We start from the raw sequence: 19,822 nt of genomic DNA on the forward strand, positions 1-19,822 counted from the left end.
TAATTTTCGTCATAGTAGCTGGTATGGGGCTGTGTTTTGGATTTGGACTGAAAACAGTGTTGATAACTCGGGGATGTTTTGGTTATTGCTGAGCAGGGCTTGCACAGAGTCAAGGCCTCTTCTGCCTCTCACCCCACCCTGCCAGCGAGTGGGCTGGGGGTGCACAAGGATTTGGGGAAGGACACAGCTGATCCCAACTGGCCAAAGGGATGCCCCAGACCGTATGATGTTATGCTCAGCAATACAAGCTGGGGCAGGGAGAAGGAACTGGGGTTAAACCATGACACCGGGCAGTGCATCTCTACTGGCTCCTTAAGCAGAGGAGACTGCTTCAGTGAATATCCTTCACATCTTGAGTAAGTGTCTCATATCAGGGAGAGAAATAAGTGTTTCTGGATGCCCTGGACATTGCGAGGCATTAAAAGCAAGCACTGAACTACAGTCAGGCTGCAGGAGTAGACAGGAACTCAAAGGAAGCTCCTGATCATTACAGGAAGAATGTATGTCCAGTTCTCCCCAGACCAGAAGAAGAGATCAGACAAGTTGCAGAAATCAGGAACATTGGAGTTATGTGGAAGAGATGTTTTCTTTCAACACTCCTTATAGCACTCGATAAAGATCTGTGTCACATTTGGGGACATCCCAAATTTTTAAAAAACAATAAGGATAGGACAAGGAATTTGCATGAGTAACCCTCCCTTTCTCATTTATCAGGGCTGTCTTCCAGCAAGGGTTCAGCTCTTTTCACGGTCTGCCAAATCTTTGCAAATGATCTCATGGACATGACCTCCCTTTCTTGGAGTCTTGCAGCTTCCCTCCAGCAAACATGGCAGGGACAGTGTTGGGAAAGCAGTGATAGCTCTCCAACTGCTTTGCTGTGACTTTGGAAACTAGATGTGTAAATTCATGCTCCATGTACAGTTGTCACCTCTGAAAAGCAAACAAAGGCAAACACAGGTACAAATTTCAGGCAGCCAGCCAACACAGTAGACAGTTGCCTAGGGCAGCAGACTGTTGAATGCAGCACAATGCCAAGGCTTTACTTAGATGAGGCTTGGTGCCGCTGCTCTGCCCTCTGAGAAGCATTGGATCTTTAATCTAAGGGTTGAGATTCACATCCTGTTTTCAGGTGACAGCTCCTTACTTGGCCCAGGTGATCCTTAGCGGTCTGGGTGCAAGCATCAGACCTGCAGTGCTCCAGCAGGTTCACTTCTGCTGTTTGAGTGATCCATGCCCACTGGAAGGGGTGGGATGGGGCCTTTTTCCACAGAAGTAAGAGCAACCTGTGGTTTTGGAGTTCTTCCTCCTGCTCCTTCCTCCCCTAGTGTAGCAGGAGTGGTCTGAGTTGGTGTGAGTGGGCTGCTGCAGGGGAAGGATGGTTTGGGATGAAAGTGGGAGTCACTTGGATGGGGAAGGGTGGACAGGGATGATGGCCAGGAGGGGAGGTCTGCCTGCAGCGAGGTTGGGCCATCCTACCTAATGCTTTGCTGACTCCGTTCATCCCAGCCCACCAGCAGCCCTGCTTCACCCCACCTCTCATCCTCACAAAATTTCACTGATGTCTCCCACCCAGCCCTGCTTGGGCAAATAACCTCACAAAGCTGTTTGAACCAGCCCCACAGTTGGGCTTAAAAAATAATGCAAGCTTTTTATTTACAAAATCAAAACCTCACATGCAGGATTTTGGAGGCAAGTAGGAACAGGCACAAGAGGGGCAGACCATATTCTTCAGACCACCAGCCAAGCACTTTTCAGCTTTCGGTCTGGAAGTTGCTGGCTGAGGCTAAATCCCTGCAGCAATGCCTCACCTGCTATTATCACTTTATCTGAAGTCATAAACACAGCCGGTGAAGAAATTATTTCCAGCACCTTGAAAAGGACTCGCTGCCGTAATTCACATATTGGCTCAATGGCGGTTGCTTTCACCAGCAGCAGATTTTAGGTAGAATTCAGAGTTTGAGACCTCTCCTGCTGAAGGAACTCCTTTAGTTGCCACCTTTGACAGGATATTGGGCTGATCTTATCCCATCCAGCAGTACTTATGTTTCAGAATAAGATCACTGCCTTGCTTGTGCTCGTTGGCAGTCAGGTTGCTACCGGCAGTATTCATAACACTTTACTGTTGTTAAGCATCATCTGCCTGTGCGTATTAATACTTAAAATGAGATATTTAATTAATGCCATGTGTTTCTGGACCAAGCTTCACGTGAGCATCTCCCAGGCTTTCCCGGCTGGAGAGGTTTTTGTTTCCAGCACACCACGGTGCTGTCAGTGGAGCAGCAGTGCAGGGCTGCCCGGTGGTGTGTCCTGGTTGCCCCGTGGAGTGCTGCGACTGCGCACATGTGCTCGGAGAAGCTCACACGAGCACGGACATTGACATCACCTGTATTTGTGGAACTGCCTCATCAGCTGCTGCCGTCTCACATTCCTGGCTGGGAGAGGCACCCGGGCGGCTCGCCATGGTTTACTCCTTTCTCAGAATCCACAGGGTGAGAGCAAAGCTTGGAGATGCACTTCTCCCATCATGTCATCTATTTACATGGCACATGCCTTGTGCGTGTGTGTGTGTGTGAGACAGCGAGGGCTTTTATTTTTTTCCCTGGTTCTTCTTTCTGGCTGTGGCGAGATGGAAAGGTGGGACGCACTCATCTCTGCCAGCGAAAAGGTTTTCTGTATCTGAGGCTGGCTTGGAAATTCTTTAGGTGACATCACACCATGTCTGTGCAGACTCATTGTTTGTCATGGAAAAGCCATTCATCCATACACAACTTCCTTCCTCCCCAGACTCACGGAGATAAACTTTCCATTCTGTCTATTCCCTATAGAAACAGACCCAAAACATGTATGCGTGGCTACACACACATACACCTCGCCATCCCTCCGTCACGCTCGGGGCTGTGGGAGGAGGAAAAGGGAGGATATAGAAGATGTGAATAAAGTCACCCTGTTTTCTTCAGACATGGATCCTGCTGTGCCCAAGCAGTAAAACCCCCCTCCCACTGAGGTGCTGGGTCACACAAGGCTTTTTTGTCCTAAGGCTAATTCTGGCACTTGCAGCCCCACATCTGCCTGCCAGGTGAGATGGGCCACCAGCTGCAGGTACAGCACATCTGGACGGGGGAGGAAGCGAAGCGTGCTGCAAACAAACACAGCAAGTCCACCGTGGCGGGTGCAAGGAATTCGATAAAAAATATACTTCAGCAGTCTGAGCTGCCGAGGCTGGTGATTCATGTCTCGGGTGCTGCTCGCGAGGCAGACGGCAAGGCTGGGTACTCGTGTACCGCGCAGCCACAGCCTGGGGGGACCCGCATGTTCAGCCTGCCTTTGGGGACCCGCTGCTGCAGGGGCTGGGCTGGGCTGGGGGGACATCAGGCCCGGTGAGCAGGCTGGGACGGGGGGCATTTTTCCGTGGAAGAGAGATGGGAACCGTGTGGTGCAGGGTAGGACAGGACAGTGGGAAGCCTCGCAGAGATGGAGGCAGCAGCGGAAGCGTCGATGGTGTGATACGGTGGCTGTTTCCCTACGGGCATGAAGGAGGCAGGGTGTGAGGAGCATGTTAGAAGTACCTGCGCAGTGCAGGATGTATGCATTCGCTTTCTGCCGGTGTCTGGGAGAGACGGGGCTGAGGAGCTGCCGGACTGCCCTGCCTTCGATGTTCGCGGTGATTCCAGTGGGGAAGGGAGAGGGTGTTTGGGCAAGAGGAGCCTTTGAAGCTTTTCTCCTGTCCACCTCCCCTGCCCATAACGCCATTAGGCTCCGGTGCCAGCCCTATCTGCACTCGTCGCTGGCGGCCCGGCCGAGCCTCGCAGACCCCCCACCCGGGGCACGGGGCTGGGGCCGTGGCGCGGGGCCCCTCTGGAGGCCGTTTTGGGGAGGGGGCAGCTCATTTCCGAGCCGACTCTGCATTACAAAGGCAGCGGGGCTTTGATGTGCCCCGCCGGCTGCCCGCACACCTGCGGCCGCGGGGCTCTGGCACCGCCGGGCCGGGGGCGCATCAAAGGCGGCCGGGCCGGGGGCGGCCCCGAGGCTCCGGGAAGCCCTCCCGACGCCCGCAAGGGCGAGAACAGCCCCGAGCGCCCCCGGGCCGGGCCGGGAGGCTCCGGCGGCGGAGCCCCGGCAGCGCGGCCCCTGCCCCGGGGCCGGGGGCGGGCGGGAGGCAGGGCCGCCGCCGGAGCCCCCGGGAGGCGGTGGCCGGGGGAGGGTCCTGCGGGGTGGGAGGGGGCGGCAGCCGGGCTGAGCTCGCCGCGCCCCCGCCGCACGCAGGCCCCGCTCCAGGGCTTCTCCTCGGCACTTCTCCGCAGGGCGCCCCGTCCCGGCGGCCGGCTCCGCGGGGGCTGCCCCCGCAGCCCACCATGACCGGGCCGAGGCTGGCCCTCGCCGCCGCGCTCCTCTGCAGCTGCACCTCGCCGGTGGCCGACGCCAACTCCTGGTGGTAAGTGAGGGGAGCCGGCGGCGCCTTTGTCCGCCGCGGGCCGGGGACCGGGACCGTCCGGGGCCGGGCGGCAGCTCCCTGCCCTGCGCCCTCCGCGGGAGCTGCCCTGCCTCCCGGGCTTCTTTCACAGCCGCTCGCTTCTCTCCAGGTTTCCCCCTCTCCCGCTGTCCCTGCCCAGTTTCGGGAGACGTGGGACGCAGCCCCTCTCCTCCAGGCATTTCTGGGCTCCTTTTGTACGGGCTCGCTGAAATGCCGTCTGGGCTTTAGGATGTGGGGAATGCGTAGGGAGTGGATGGGTAAGGTTTCCTACCCGCTGCCAAAAGCCCTGGGAGCAGCCGCGGAGCCCCCTTCCCCCGAAGAGCGGAAAATAGCCTGGCTCAAAGGCAGGCATCGCTCGCTGGCGCTGTGTAAAATAGCTGCTCGCTTTCTCGTGCAGAGAAAGTGCTGAGCTTTCTCTCTGCCCCCTCCCCATCCCGGGTGTCCTCTCTGTTTAAACTCGGGTTACAGACGAACAGTGTTGCTCCCGCTAGAGCCCTGGAAAAAAGCCTCGCATCTGGCAGAGCCGTGGAGGGAGGCAGCTGACATGAGAAATGCGCCCGGGCTCCCGGAGCGGGGCTGGGCTGGGCTGGTGGGGAGAGGTGTCGGGCGCTTCGCGGAGGGGACTTCTCCCTCCACACTCCCTGGGATGTTTTTCTCATCGTAGGTCTTTGGCCATGAACCCCATCCAGAGACCTGAGATGTACATCATCGGCGCCCAGCCGGTGTGCAGCCAGCTGCCGGGGCTGTCCCCCGGGCAGCGCAAGCTCTGCCAGCTCTACCAGGAGCACATGGTGTTCATCGGGGAAGGGGCCCGCAGCGCCATCAAGGAGTGCCAGTACCAGTTTCGGCAGCGGCGGTGGAACTGCAGCACGGTGGACAACACTTCCGTCTTTGGGAGGGTCATGAAAATAGGTAGGAGCACCAGGTAGTGCAGAAGTACACGCAGCAGTACGGGGAAGCGCTGGGCGCAGGCCGGCTGTCCCTCTGCACCTCTCTCCCGTCCTTCAAATACACGTGCAGGAGTGATGAGCCCCATTAGCACGGCTCCTAGAGCTGCCTTTAAGGAGCTCTCCCGTTCCCTGGTGTGCAGGCGCTGCCCGAGTGCTGCCTGTGCCTGGGTGGTGGCACCAGCGCACCTCGGCCGCAGCAGGAGCCAGCTGGGGCAGCGGGGGGACACAGTTTGTTTCGGGGGGAGCACGGGAAGGTCAGGAAGAGGGGGAGCTGCCTCTGTTTTGTGTGCTTCTTTAAAGGTAATGAGGGACGAAGCTGGAGCCAGGAACAATGGCCCCGTGTTATCGTTCCCAGCATCTCGGACAGGGAATGCAGCCCTGAGATGTGGGAAGTACGGGCATGGAAATTCCCCCCCTTCCCTGTACTGCCACTTTCTGTGTAAACCTAAGAGATTTTTATAATTCCTGCCCTGCTGGCCCTAAGAGGCACATTGACAGGCCATTGCTGCACTTGAATTGAGGTGTGACCTAGCTTCATTGTCCCAGCTCCTTTTGAAATGCAATCATCGGATGGCAAGAAACTGAGAAATGGTTTGATATGTCCGACAGCCAGGCCAATAAAGAAAGGTGTTAAAACTGCCACACACAAACACACACACACACACACTCACTCACACTCTCTCACTCTCACAACCCCTGTCTGAAGGTTTTGTTTCCCACCCACAAAGCCAATCATTTACACTGAAGAATCAGAACTGTTTCTCGGTTGTGAACTCGAGGGATGGAAAAAGACCTTCAGCTCCTGTATCCCCAGTATTGCTCGCACTTCTTTTGGCTTCGCTCTCAAAAAAACTGCACAGGCAGCAGGACACCAAGAGATGCATCTTTAATACCTCTGGGGCATTAAGGCGATAGGGCACAAAGCCCTGAGAGCTCTTCCTTTGATCCTGAAATTCATGTGTCATCCTAGAGAATTCTAGGGATATTTCTGCATGTGTTAGTCTTGCAGAATTCCTAATTCAGCCCACTAGAGCTATTCTAGTTCCTCCCTTTCTGCCCAGCTCATACCCCAACAATTCTTCTCTGGGGTACTCCCCTGGGAAATGCCGTTTCCTGACATATACTTCCAGTTCCTGTCACACATCCAAGGCATCTGTGCATCCTTGATCTCTCTCTTTCTGATAGCAAGGGTGGTGGCCAGATGGGGCTGCATGCAATTCCAGATTGTTAAAACTTGTGCTTTGGGGGATGAAAACTGGAATTTCATCCACCAAAGGAAAAGGGCAGAAAATACACCTCCATCTCTCCTTTGTGACGTCACTCCCTCACATCTAACTTCCCTGAAAGAACGGTGTAAATTTCAAATCCCCAAAGAAATACTTGTGGCTCCACAAGGATGCAAGAAAATAGGAATCTCCTTCTGGAGCAATCCTCATTCTCCAGTAGCTTCGTGTAGCTCTAGGTTGGTGCAGTGAGAGGGTCCATAGTTGGAGAAGAGAAGTAAGGGTGAGCTAAGGGAGCAAAGATCAGAGCTGAAGGATGAAAAGCTGTCAGGAAGAATCCGAATGTGTACAGGAAGAAGGAGCTAGAGTGGATAGCAGAAGTGGGAGGATTTCTTCTCTCTAAAATGAATTTGGTCCTATTAGTTGAGATTGGGAGTAGATTTCTTTGTGTTTTGGTGAAGGCAGAGGTGGTGTAGGTATGTGATGGGTATGACCATTGCTCCTGCTGTTGGGTTTGTGTGTGTGAGCATTTGTTTGCTGAGCCCTGTTGTATCTGTAGTGGGAATCTGCTGATGGCAGTGTCTGTGAGGTGACTGCCTGCAGCTGCCCACTCTTTGAAAACCTGTCCCAACAGAGCTTTGAAACCATTCTCTGGTCAGTTAGAGCACTTTCAGATGCTTATACTCCAGCACAAGACTGCTCAAAAGAAAACTGTCACCAAAGGTGTCCTGGGATGTTCCGGGATCTTTGGTGATTCATGGCTGTTATCTGTGTCAGTGATAAGCTGCTGTGGAGGGAGATGCTGCTTCTGCTCTTTTTTTATAGCTTCACCTTCCGCTTTTACATTTTCCTACTTCGTAATGAGTCATTGCTTATCATTTCAGCAAATATATTTTCCACACTGGGGAAGAAGACAAAGCCTTTCAATCTCTCAGGTTATGCCAGATATAAAGTCATTCTTCCCTGGGTTCATACTGTGTGTCTGTCTTCTGTTTTCAACCTCTGAGCCCCAAATCTGGAGCACAGCCCTTTTTCTGTACTCTGTGCCAATGGCACGAGAAAGGTCTGGAGACCAGAATATCTGCAAGAGTGCACAGGCATGCCAGATTGTTGTGGAGAGGGAGGGGAAAGGAGATAAGAAGGACCCAGAAGGTGTATAGTGTGCCAACAACCCTCGGCTGCCCACCCACCGATGCGAGCATGGCATGCATTACATGATGTCTTGAGCTGGACTAGATTGTGAGAGGGGAGGAGAACCTGACTGGGCCAAAGCCTGGGAGATCTTTGTGAGAGTGTTCACTCAGAAACCTGGAAGATCAGTTTCCTCTCTCTGTCGCAGAACTTGACTCAGCTCAGAAACAGGAGAGCTGGTCGGTCTGTGTTTAATCATTACACCTTCATTTTGTGCTTTTCATGGGAGTGAGGCAGTCCAGGGATACAAAGCTTTTGGAGGGGCACCCATAGCACTGAAATAGGCTGCTTTGGAGCGTTGTTTTCCTCTAGTGTTTGTGTTGTCATGAGACTTGCTCTTAGCTTTTAAATATGGTTTATTCAATAACAATATCTAATGATGTAAAAAATTATCCTTCCAAAGTTTCCTCCTATTGTGTCAATACAGATTTTAGACTGCACATGTGTGTGTATATATAGCTCTATGCATTATATACAGACACATTCCTTACTGCTACATTTATGAGGGGGAGAGGACAGAGCACCCCAAAAGGTCATGTTAGAATTTCCTTAGGGGGAGGAGAGAACATACCTCCTCCAGCGGAATCCTAAATGTAAGGCTGGAGTTTCCAGGTTAGTCCAGTCATTTCTGGAGCCAAAGATCTTATCTCTTCTGCCTTTTCAAGTGCTAAAAGGGGGGGGAAGATAGTCATAAAAGCAGGGAACAAAGAGAAATATTTTTTCCTTGTTTTTCTTTGAGATCGGCAAACTTCAGGGTAACGCTTTTCAAAACAACGAGTTGAAACGAAAACTTTTTCATTGAAAAAGTTAAAGCGACGCGCTTTTGTGTCAGTCTCCCCAACGGGGTCCGTTCTTCTCCCCTTTCCTCCTCGAGCAGCTGCAGAGAGGCGTGCCGTGGGCGCCGAGCCTTGCCTGGGTGCTGCCAGGTCGCATCCCCGCCGGTGGCCCGGAGGCGGCCGCTCCCGGCTCCCCGGCTCCCCGGCGCGGTGGCCGCGGGCACAGGAGGGCAGCAGAGCTCCGCGGAGCTCCCGCCGGCGGGCAGAGCCGCTCCCGCGCCCCGGCAGCTCGGCGGAGATGTGGGCGAGGGCAGAACGGGGAATGACCTAACCCTAACCCAGTCCTTCGAGACCACAGCGCGGAGGTGTAGAGCTGGAGGGAACTTGGAGAGGACGAGCAAAAACCCAAGTGGTTTTCCAAGTATTTGCTTTGTGGGCAGCAAGGTGGGGAAAGACAAACCCCTCACCCTGATGTGACTTGTTCCAGGTTCTCCCACCGCCGTCCTCAGCAGCCTCAACAACGCGTGCAGAGGCGGGGGCTGCGCGCTGAGTTGTGCTTCTGCATCTGACAGGTGGAGATGGTTAAAATATGGACAGTAAAAGTGTAAATCCCAGTGTCTTTTCAGGGATCTCAGTCAGGCTGTAAGGATGCTAAGCACCTGGAGTCATGCAGGCTGTTTTATGAGCTGTCACAGTGTGAGGTCCTTTCCTTGCATGTATTTTAATCCCTATAGACAGGGGAATGCTTTTCTTAAAAGGATGATTGGTGTGTCCTCAGGGCTTTCTCCATACAAGTAGGGGCAAAACTGCATATTGGACTGTTATCTTAAAATACCCATAACATGCAAAACAAACCAGATGAGTAAAAGCTTGATTTTGGGTCCCTTATGGGCCAGTTTCAGCTGAGTTGCCTTAACTAGGAGTCACTCCTCTCTATCTCTTGGACCAGGGAGGTTGGGTGAGGATAGTTCTCTTCTAATGACCTGTGAGTAAGGACCTCCCTTCTGTATTATGTGTCCTGTAGCATTTTATCAGCTGTGTTCCAGAGCAGAAACCCTTGGTGTTCATCTCTCATTTAGGTGGGGGATAAAAAATGAAAAGTTGTTCTTCAAGGTGGGTGCCATTTACAGCCTCACCTTTGTCTTGGGTCATTACCACTAAGCTGGTGATGAGCTGCTATTAATTAGAGATTGTCAGCACGTGCAAATTGGAACAAGAACACACCAAATGCATCAGCTCAGCCTTGCTGAGGGAGCTGGCACCGAGAGCCTCCTGAGCTGGTGATAAACCATGCTTTGAGGATCTGCCCTTTGAAGTCATTAAAATTTGCTTGAGAGCATCTTGCTGGGGTTTGGTGTGAGTAGCCTTTCACAATTAGATTGCTTATTCTAATGACGCTTTGGCAGTTGTTCTCTTTATCACCTGGAAGCTTGGTGATGAGCACAATGGCTCTGAAGGTGTTGGTTTAGCTATTTATTAGACATGTGGTGAGAGTGCAGGTGTGGATTGCCTCCTTGTCGCTCTCGCCCTCTGCAGACACTCAGCACTCCCAGTGCTTGGCCTCGTGCAGTGCTCTGGCTGTGCTGGTGCCCTGGTCACGCTGGGGCTGCATCCCTGCCAGGAATACAGAGCTGGAGACCTGATCCAGCTGCTTGGCTCAGCTGCTGAGCTGTGTAGTGCATACACGCCAAGCAGGGCAGTCTCTAGTAAACCTGCTAGTGGAAAGTCTTTTCATTTGTTATGGTCTACATGGGAGTTTTGCTTCTCCAGCGCTGTGGTTCTGCAGGCAGTGGAAGAGCCTCTGTCTTGGTGCTGTACTGTAAAAATGAGTTTCCTTCACTTTGTCTACAAATAATTTTCATCTGACCTTATGTAAACCAAAATAAGTTCAATGAAGAGGAGCCCATAAAGACTGCATGTCCCAATTAAATGAAAGCCATTCCAGAATAATAATTGGCTTAACCAGAGTGCTCCTTTTGCCCAGACCCAACCTCATTACTTGTTCTTAATATTGGCAAATGCAGTGGCAAAGTCAGCAGCTGTATTTCCAGCAAGTGAACAACCCTCTTGCTGGCTGAGGGTTCCCTCCAGATTAGAATGAAAGGATAAGTGATGGGGAAAGAGGCTGAGCAGTCCCTGCCTCTGGAGCCGCTGTCCAGAGCGGGATGGAGCCCTTGCACTTGGCCGTCGCATTCCCTCGTTCCAGTGAATCCCGCGCAGCTGCCCAGAGCACGCCGCGCCGCGCTGTCTGTAGCTGTTTGCGCGCTCCTGGCCGCGTGTCGCGCACCACGCGAGCTCTGCGTGGGGTTAATTTGCTGTCACCCTCCCTGCAGGCAGCCGAGAGACGGCCTTCACCTACGCCGTGAGCGCGGCCGGCGTGGTGAACGCCATCAGCCGCGCGTGCCGCGAGGGAGAGCTGTCCAGCTGCGGCTGCAGCCGCGCCGCCCGGCCCAAGGACTTGCCCCGGGACTGGCTGTGGGGCGGCTGCGGGGACAACGTGGAGTACGGATACCGCTTCGCCAAGGAGTTCGTGGATGCCAAGGAGAGGGAGAAGAACTACGTGAGAGGTTCGGAGGAGCAGGCTCGCATGCTGATGAACCTGCAGAACAACGAGGCTGGCCGCAGGGTAAGAGGAGTGTTGACCCTTTCCTTTTTCACAGAGGGGGAGTCAGAAGGCTGGAGGTAGCTGGATATCACATTACTTGGAGGTTTGATGGGGGATAGTCCAGTGATGCCCCAGTAGAAGTGTGCAGTCACATGTTCTGCATTTTTGTGAATATTACAGACAGTATTGACAGTATTCCGGTTTTACTGTCAGGCTTCCACTGCCAGCTAAAGCCAGTGAATTTTGGGGTCTGTTGAGACACTGTATGGCAGACATATGCAGACATCCAAGCCCTTTCCAATTAAACTAGGTGCTGTTATGGCCCATTTTTGAGGTTTTATGTCTAAGAAATCAGCTTCCCAGAGTTCTGGAAGTGACAGGCTGGTGGTGAAGAGAAGAACCTTTTGGCATGTAGCGTTCTCTTCTACTACCATAATTTAGATTTTTGGGAATATAAGGCCAGGAGCCTGGCTCTCTCTGAAACCAAGGCCTTACTCAGTTACTGTGGTACTGGGCACCATAAATAGTTTGCATTTAGGTGAGAAACATTTTCTGAGAAGATTCACAGTTTTGATCTGAGGACCCCTAGGGATGGAGAGTCCATCACTTCCCTTTGTAGTGTGCTACCAGCATTAATCCCTGTTTCAACTCTGAACCTAATGATCATTTGAATTTATCTGGCACCAGCTTCCAATCAGTTCTTTTTCTGACTTTTACAGCTAAATCCAAAACCCTCTTAGTAATCAGAATTTCCTTGGTATACAAGTATTTATCTACTGTAATTTATTCACCATTCTTTCTTGACAAGCTAGATTGAGCACTGAAGACTCGCTCACTTTCAGAGGTTCTCATCAGCCATCAAATCGTTTTCCTGTCCCTTTCCAATTTTCCCATACCCCTTTTGTATGCATTCAGTGTATGCACTTCAGCTTTTCACACAATTCCTCTGTCTGTGATTAATAGCCTGGAAGGTGTAGCATCATTCACATGCAGTGCAGCTGTGTAATCCTGCCTCTTTCCAAAAGCAGGACAGGAATACTAGCTTGAACATTTGTGCATTTCCCCCAGGGTGTTTTAAATTTTTATCATTCTTCCCTAGAAGTAAGCTTTTCAAAGGTTAATTTTATTTCTAATACATGTTTAAAAAATCCCATTAAATGTACTTAGTCTTGCTCTTCTGCACATACTTAACTAATATCCTTAGTTTCCTTATCAATTTTCTGCCCTTTCTTACTTCTGATTGTTACTGAATCATCTTTCCCTTTCCCTTGGATGTCTGTCTTTTCTGCATGTAATTCCAGCTTCATTTTGCCACCAAAGATGATTTGTTCTATTTTTTTGGTTGTGAAATCAATGTGTCAGTGGAAGCATTGCAAGTACTTCATGGTTCTTTGCAAAATCAAATCGGGGTAGATTTGAAGTAGGTGAAAACCTGGACTTGAAAGCTGTGTAACTCAGTGAGTTTTGGTTTGGGATTGGGGTTTTTTTTTGGCTTGGATGAGGCTCTGCATTTGCTTAGAAATGGGGGGGGTGTGGTGGAGTAGTAGCCTGAATATGACAATTCTTTTCTGCGTTACTTGCTCTGAACATGCTACATATCTGGAGCATGAACTTGGATTACTACAAATAAATACCCTGCCGAAAGCAAGGAGTGAACATGAGACTCCAGCAGCCAGTCTTACTGCCTTGAGGGGTCCAGAGACAGAGTACAGCCCCTGGTCTGAGGTGAACTCAGTAACACAGATTAGATGAACACAAGTCGTTTTAGATTAGACTAAATTAAATGGAAGTATAAACCAGTGTGTAATTAAGCTTGTGGATTAAAAAAACCCCAAACCACAAACTCTGATAAACTAAGGGAGCTGGTTAATAAGCTCAGCCGAGGAACTGGATGTGGAGGAGGTCTGGAGTCTTTCAAGTCAAAGATGCTAAAGCCATTACAACTCTGCATGCCAACAAGAGAAAGAAGGTTGTAGGAAGAATATCCAGGCCTCACTGAATTAATAACTGCCACAGAGAAGCTGTGAGGAATAGACCAAGAGCCTACTAAGAATGGAGGAGAAAAAAAAAGATAGCAAATAAATAGTGAAAAGCTCTGTCTTAGAGGTCAAGAAGTGTAAAGAGGAGGTGAGAACAGTAAAAATCATGCTGAGTCACACCTTGCAAAGGCTAGTGAAATAAGCAGCAAAAGTTTTTTAAACTTTGCAAATTGGAGGAGGTTGGAAGAAAGGAGACAGCCAATGAGGATGGGGCTGAGTCTAAAGCAGAGAAGTTTTGGTACCCTGAGTGAGTGAGTGCTTTGCCTGGGGCATCAAGTTGGAACAGGGGGCATTGGATATCTCAGAGGAAAATAGGAAATAATTTGAGAAGAGTCTTCCAAAGGTTGATCATACAATCATTTAGAACATCACCGATTTTCTCAAAGCAGGCTAGATCTGATAGGTCTCATTTATATGAACTTCAGTGAAACATTTGAGGTATTGCCCACATGGGAAATTCTTGGTCAAACTGGGAAATACAATGAAAATTGCAGTAGCTGTGAGATGGACAAGAAACTGGTTCAAGGAAAGACATCAGTAAGTTGTGTAAAAGAATGGAGCTTGATTTTAATGGAGCTTGATTAGCAGAGCTCATCAAGGACTTGCCCTTATTATTTTTGTTTCTCAGCCTCAACACAAGCATTAGGAACGGGCTGATGAACTCTGCTGCTGATGCAAAGGTGGCAGGTATTATGACTACAGAGGAGAATCTGAATTTTGTACAGCAGCTAATGACACTCAGTAAAACAACATTAAGCCCATCATCTGAGGCCTTGTATGAAATACCTCTTCAGTCATTAGGAAAAGAGTAGGAAAGAACTGGTCGCAGCAGTCGGCTGCAAATGACTGCAGATGTAATGTGGCTTGGAAGGTGGTACATATCCTGTAACACACGAGACATAAGTCTTTTTATTCAACATGGGGAATACTAATGCCATTGTATTAAGCTCTCGTGAGGCCCCAAAGTATTGTATGTTCTCATATTCCCAAGTAAAATGACCTCAGACTAGAAAAGCCTTGTTAGGGCTGACCCAAGGGATAGGAATCTTTTTGAAAGAAAGTGGGCTAGAACAGCTTGCCATATTTAACCTAGTAAAGTGAAAGTGGAGAGAGGATATGACTGATGTCTGTGTTCGTGGGAGAAATAACAGGGAAGGAAAAGTACTTTTTAAGCAAAAAGCCAATTTGGCACAATAGCAAATGGGCATAAAGTAAATACACATATGCTAGAAATCAGAAAAAGATATTTTATTGTTGGAATAGCAATCAGAATAATGGTGGCTGAAAATGTAATTGCTTTTAAAAGGGCATCCTATGCATTTAGGGAAAATGTTACTTGAAGCAGTGCCCACAATGGCAAGAGATCATAGTTAATAACCCAGGAGGTCCTGTCTAGTCCTGCATCCCTAAACCTCTGAGATACTGCTTTTGTAAGTAGGAAGGTGCGTATGTAACTCCACATTCCCAGAAGTTTATGCTGAAAGAAAGGACTGCTGGGGACCCAGCAGTGGGCACTGCAGAGTGGCCACCAGCTGCCATCCCACTACAGCCCTGCCCTGCTGTCACAGCCAGGGTTTCAGCTGATACCTCCTGATTTGTAGGCAGATTTTTGGCATGTCCCTTCACTCAGTTTCCTATGGGTGAGAAAGTTCTCCTTGAATCCTGAGGGGCTCTGGTGGCAGGAGAGAGATTGTCCCTTCTCTCCGTGGTTCTCAGAAGGAGCTGGGCGGGGACAGGAGGGGATCAGAGGTCTTTTATCTTTCAGGCAGTGCTGACCCCATCACCCCTTCACTTCACATCGGAGTCCTTGTGGTGGTGGCTTCTGGCTTTATTGCTCTTGTTTGTTTGTCTTTGGCTGTTATCTCAATACCTCCTTTCCTTCCATCTGTCTTTCTCTTCCAGCTGGTCTCCATTACCCTCTCTTGCTTACCCCCACTCCTTATCTGTCGCTCTGTCTGGCAGAGTCTGGCAGTCAGTCCTTCCACGCTGTTTACCCAGTCAGCAAATGGCAGCCCTCAGTCATCAGTCACTCCAGCCACTGCCAGAAGAGCCTGCAAGGGGGTCTGGCTAATTGACCACGTAGGAATTACCCATTAATTCTCTTCCTGTTCCCATTCTTGCACAAAAAGAATTGGAAGAGAACTTGGGCTTATGGGAAGGGGCTTTAAGCCTTTCCATTAGAGGCATTTTCAACCTGTTTAAGTGGCATGGCCATCGATCAGATCCTGCCCTCAGAACTGCATGTGGGGTCTGTTATTCTTTACCTTGACCTGAGCCTGGTCGGAGAGGAATTCTCCAATTTCCTCTGCTTTCTCCTCATCTGGGCAGGGAAGGGGGACAGTGGGAGAGCAATTCAGCAGCAGAAGCTGTGGTTGCCTCCACGGGACATGGGTGGTGGGAGCTGTGGGGGCTGAGTAGCGCCGTGCTCACCTGTGATAACCGGTAGCACTGGCCTTCCCCAGAACAGCTACTGCCCACATGGGCGAAACAACAGATGTTTTGAGCATCAGTTGCCTAAAGCCAAGTCAGAGTGAACTCATTCCCATGACATTAACTGAAGGGGATTGAGTTGCAGTGTTTTTCTAAAGGAACAAAGCCCAGGATTAGGAAGAATCATAATACTTTATAAAACCACGTGCAAGGGCAAGGGAGGCATGAGTGGCCTGGGATTTGACAGAACCATAACCAAAAAGTGCTAACACAGGCTTATAACAAGCAGGCTGGCAGTGCAGTGAGGATATAGTAAGTGTCTGGGGCTCAGGAAATTCAGCTGTAGCCTGTCTGGTCATAGTACAGCAGGAATCCTAAAGTAACGGTGTGGTTGGTCCTCTGCAGCTGTAGTTTGATCCAAGACAAGTGCTTAACTCCCAGCTTGTTGCTGTTACATTGCTCCATCAGGGATTGCCTCAGTAAATTGAGCTCTGAGGAGCAGAACTAAAGCTTTTCTGTTTCAAGGACTCACTCCATTGACTTTCTCAGGAGCTGGATTGGCCTCCATGTGATTTAGCCATTAAGCCAAATTGAATCTTCACTAGCTGTCAAAAGCACTAGACTTTAGTTAGGCAAGGAGCAACCAGTTGCTGTAGGAGAACTCTGACCTCTCCCTGCTGGTCCAGAACGTTGTTGTAGGCAGAAGGTTTTGCTTGCAGTATGCTCAATTGCCTTAATTGCCTTGGCACGTGAAAGCAGAGAGCTGGGAAGCTTTCTTCTGCGTCAGTGAGTGAGGCAGAAAAGAAACCTCTGTGTTTGGCTGCTTTTTTTTCAGCAGAAAACCTGGCTGGAAGACACATCGACATCTCTTTCAGAGCACCCTGTTTTGTTCTCATGTTCCTTCCTCTCCCCCACCAGATACAGCTGGTGGTAATTTGGCAGCTGATGCCAAACATCTCTGCTTGGCATGCGGGATCTGGCAGAAGCACTGCAGGATGCAGGATGGTCTCGGGAGAGCAGATGTGAGCCTGATGGGGAGAGGATGAGGAGCCAAGGGATGGGGGATCAAGCTGCTGTAACATGGAGCAGCTCTGATGGTGAGGGGATGCCCAATTCTTGCTTTGCAAGCTCTGTCAGTGGCTGAGAGCTGTCAGGATCTCACACGGCGTTGTGCTTTTGTACCCATCTCTGAAACGAATGGGAAGAACAAACCCAACCTGCATTTCAGTTGATTTTCCTTGGTTTTTATTTCTCAGTACTTCTCTGGCCTCCCAGCTGGTGTGGGGAGGAGGAGAGTAAACACTGTTCCCCTTCACATCCTGTGCTCGCTCTGATGAGGGTTTTACACTCGCTGCCCTGAATTTCAAGACTCTTTGCTAACTTTGATGCCGGATTTCCAGGGGTATGATGCATCTGCAGCCCCCGCAGGCTCCCGAAAACGTGGCTGAAAGTGCCTGGGAACAGGCAGCACGGAAAGCTCGCGTGTGCTGCTGAAATCCTGGCTCTTCTGCCTGGCGACAGCCCTGCTAGTGGAGGGAGCCGGGCACGAGATGGCGCAGGAACGCAGTGAGGGCTCCTGGCTCAGCCCTGTGCTGCCCAGGGATGCCTGGTGAGCACCTCGAGCTCCCTTCCAGGGAGATGTGTCCGTCCTGTGCACCACCAGCCCTGCCTGCCTCTCTCTGGACACTGCCCCTGGACGAGCTCCTCTCGGGAGAGAGGAAGGGAAAGGGTGTGGGTCCGTGGATTTATTTCCAAAGGATGCAGATGTGTCCCTGTAACGATAGCGTCGGTTCCTGGTGCGGGTGGTAGGAAATGGGTTGGTTCCCAGGTGTTCCCTTTCTGCAGCACTGAATGGAAAAAACATGCCACACCGTGGTGGTCTGTGAGGTGGGGAATTTCCAGAGTTCACGCAAAGAGGACTTCTCTTTTTCTCCTGCTCTTGACCCTGCTGTCAATCCAGAAATGTGCCAGAGGGAAAGAAGGTGGGGTGAGGAAGTCGTGTTTGCAGGCAGCGTGACCAGAAATAGAAATATTTAGGGAACAGGAGCACAGCAGTCGCAACAGGGGGAGGAGAAGACCTTTGTCTCTTCTGAAGGGCGAAACAACAGAAATTGCCGGATAATCAAAGCGGTTCTGAAAGCGCGATGAATTCATTGTAATTAAGCCAGCTGCCAGTGCAGCAGGAATAAACACAGCTCTGCCTGATTGCATTTCTTTCCCCACAGGCCGTGTACAAGCTGGCAGACGTGGCCTGCAAGTGCCACGGCGTGTCGGGCTCGTGCAGCCTCAAGACCTGCTGGCTGCAGCTGGCTGACTTCCGCAAGGTGGGCGACCTGCTGAAGGAGAAGTATGACAGCGCCGCGGCCATGAGGATCAGCCGCAAGGGCAAGCTGGAGCTGGTGAACAACCGCTTCAACATGCCCACCCAGGAGGACCTGGTCTACGTGGACCCCAGCCCGGACTATTGCCTCCGCAATGAGACCACCGGCTCCCTGGGCACCCAGGGCCGGCTGTGCAACAAGACCTCGGAGGGCATGGATGGCTGCGAGCTGATGTGCTGCGGCCGGGGCTACGACCAGTTCAAGAGCGTGCAGGTGGAGCGCTGCCACTGCAAGTTCCACTGGTGCTGTTATGTCAAGTGTAAAAAGTGCACAGAGATCGTTGACCAGTATGTCTGTAAATGAAAGGAGCCACCAAAGCGACAAATCTATATTATATAAATCTATATAAATATATTTTATATTTGTATAAATAAACAGATGATGATAATAATTAAAGAAGCTTATTTAAGAGACATCTTGGTTTTGAAATTTCCCCCATCAGGCCAGCTAATTCGGCATTCCTTCAGTTCTGCTGGGGAATCTGTCTTTGGGTGCATCTCCCCTTGGATGTTTCAGTCAGCGTGAGGAAGCTGAGGAGGTGCTGGCAGAGCACACCAGCACGTGCTATTTCATTACAGAAAGCAAGCCAGTGAGAAGGTGACAAGTGGGTTCTTTCTTCTTTCTGATCAGTAAATCTCAGCATTTCACAATAGTTAACTGCACATTGCAAATTACAGCCAGACATGGGTGAGTCCTAGTTATTCAAATTTCAAATCCTGCACTGGGGAATTCAGAACTGATTCTCGGTCCCTCTAAAGGGCTTTGTCTCATTAGAGGGAAGGTTAGCTAAGGCTGCAAGGGTATGGCTTAAAATCCACAGTCTTGTAAACCATTCCTGGATGCTCCCCAGACCACAGTGGGGTAGAGGAAAGTTCGCAGCCTGCTCTTGTGAGGAAGGAAGGTTCAACCTGTGGCTGACCAGTGCACAGCCTGGGAGTGCTCCTGAAGCCAGCACCCTGCTCTTCCATACCGCCTGGGCCGAGAGAAATCTGCCCAGCTCAAACCACATGGCTCTCTGTGTGAGCGATTTTTTTTCTTTTCCTTTTAATCCCGTGCTGAAACTTAAGTTTTCACTACAGAGGAAAAGCTGCCGGTGCCAGGGATGTTTGCAGAGTATATTTTGTCAGTGGAAAGAAGCACTGCACACACACACACGCACATGACTGCGTAAGCACTCCTCATCCTGCTGCCGGTTCTCCTCTCTGAAGTGGATGCAGGTGGTCACCTTGTTCAGCTCTGTTAAATCCTCTTCACCACCAGCCCAGTTGTATAGTTTCTCTTTAACATTAAATGCCCCCCAGTGGCATTTCTTTCCCTCTGTTGCTTGTGTACCTGTGTGTTTCTGTTTCATTCTTTCGGTGAGGTCCTTTTATTTTGCCGCTCGGTGTTTCAGAGGGCAGGGGCCGTGCTCTTCCCCGGCGTAAGTTAACCACAGGAACGTGAGCTCCCAGAGTGTGGGTGTGTGTTCACCAATGGAAATCTTTTCTGTGTTTTTCCTTGGTAATAAAAGACTGTAATAAAACTGTACCAGGGCAGAAGGCATTACCAAAGTCTGCTAATCAGTCTTACCACGTTGGGATTTTAGTACAATCCAATTCCTAAAGCAGGGAGCAAATGCTGTTTCTAGGACAAGACATTTCCTGTACCTCTCAGCATCTGCAGAGTTCATTCGCAGTCAGAACAATCAAGAGAAACCAATTCCCAAAATATAAGGCTTTGCTAGTATACATCCCCTTTGTTACTGACATTGCAAGGG

The 19,822-nt window shown here is 50.5% G+C and overlaps 1 protein-coding gene across 1 annotated transcript in view; it reads left to right on the top strand.

Annotated features, from left to right (window-relative positions):
- The window catches only part of WNT5B (Wnt family member 5B), a 70,668-nt gene extending 51,274 nt beyond the window's left edge, over positions 1-19,394 (top strand). The window contains exons 2-5 of the mRNA XM_082281116.1: positions 4,302-4,432; positions 5,136-5,383; positions 10,945-11,237; positions 17,911-19,394. Of these exons, the coding sequence (XP_082137242.1) occupies positions 4,302-4,432; positions 5,136-5,383; positions 10,945-11,237; positions 17,911-18,369 (1,131 nt within the window). The 3' untranslated portion in view covers positions 18,370-19,394. The remainder of the gene's footprint in view (positions 1-4,301; positions 4,433-5,135; positions 5,384-10,944; positions 11,238-17,910) is intronic.
- Positions 19,395-19,822: the final 428 nt, after the last annotated feature.

Source organism: Coloeus monedula (genome assembly GCF_965178545.1).
Source record: "Coloeus monedula genome assembly, chromosome: 4".
NCBI classification, from domain to species: Eukaryota; Metazoa; Chordata; class Aves; order Passeriformes; family Corvidae; genus Coloeus; species Coloeus monedula.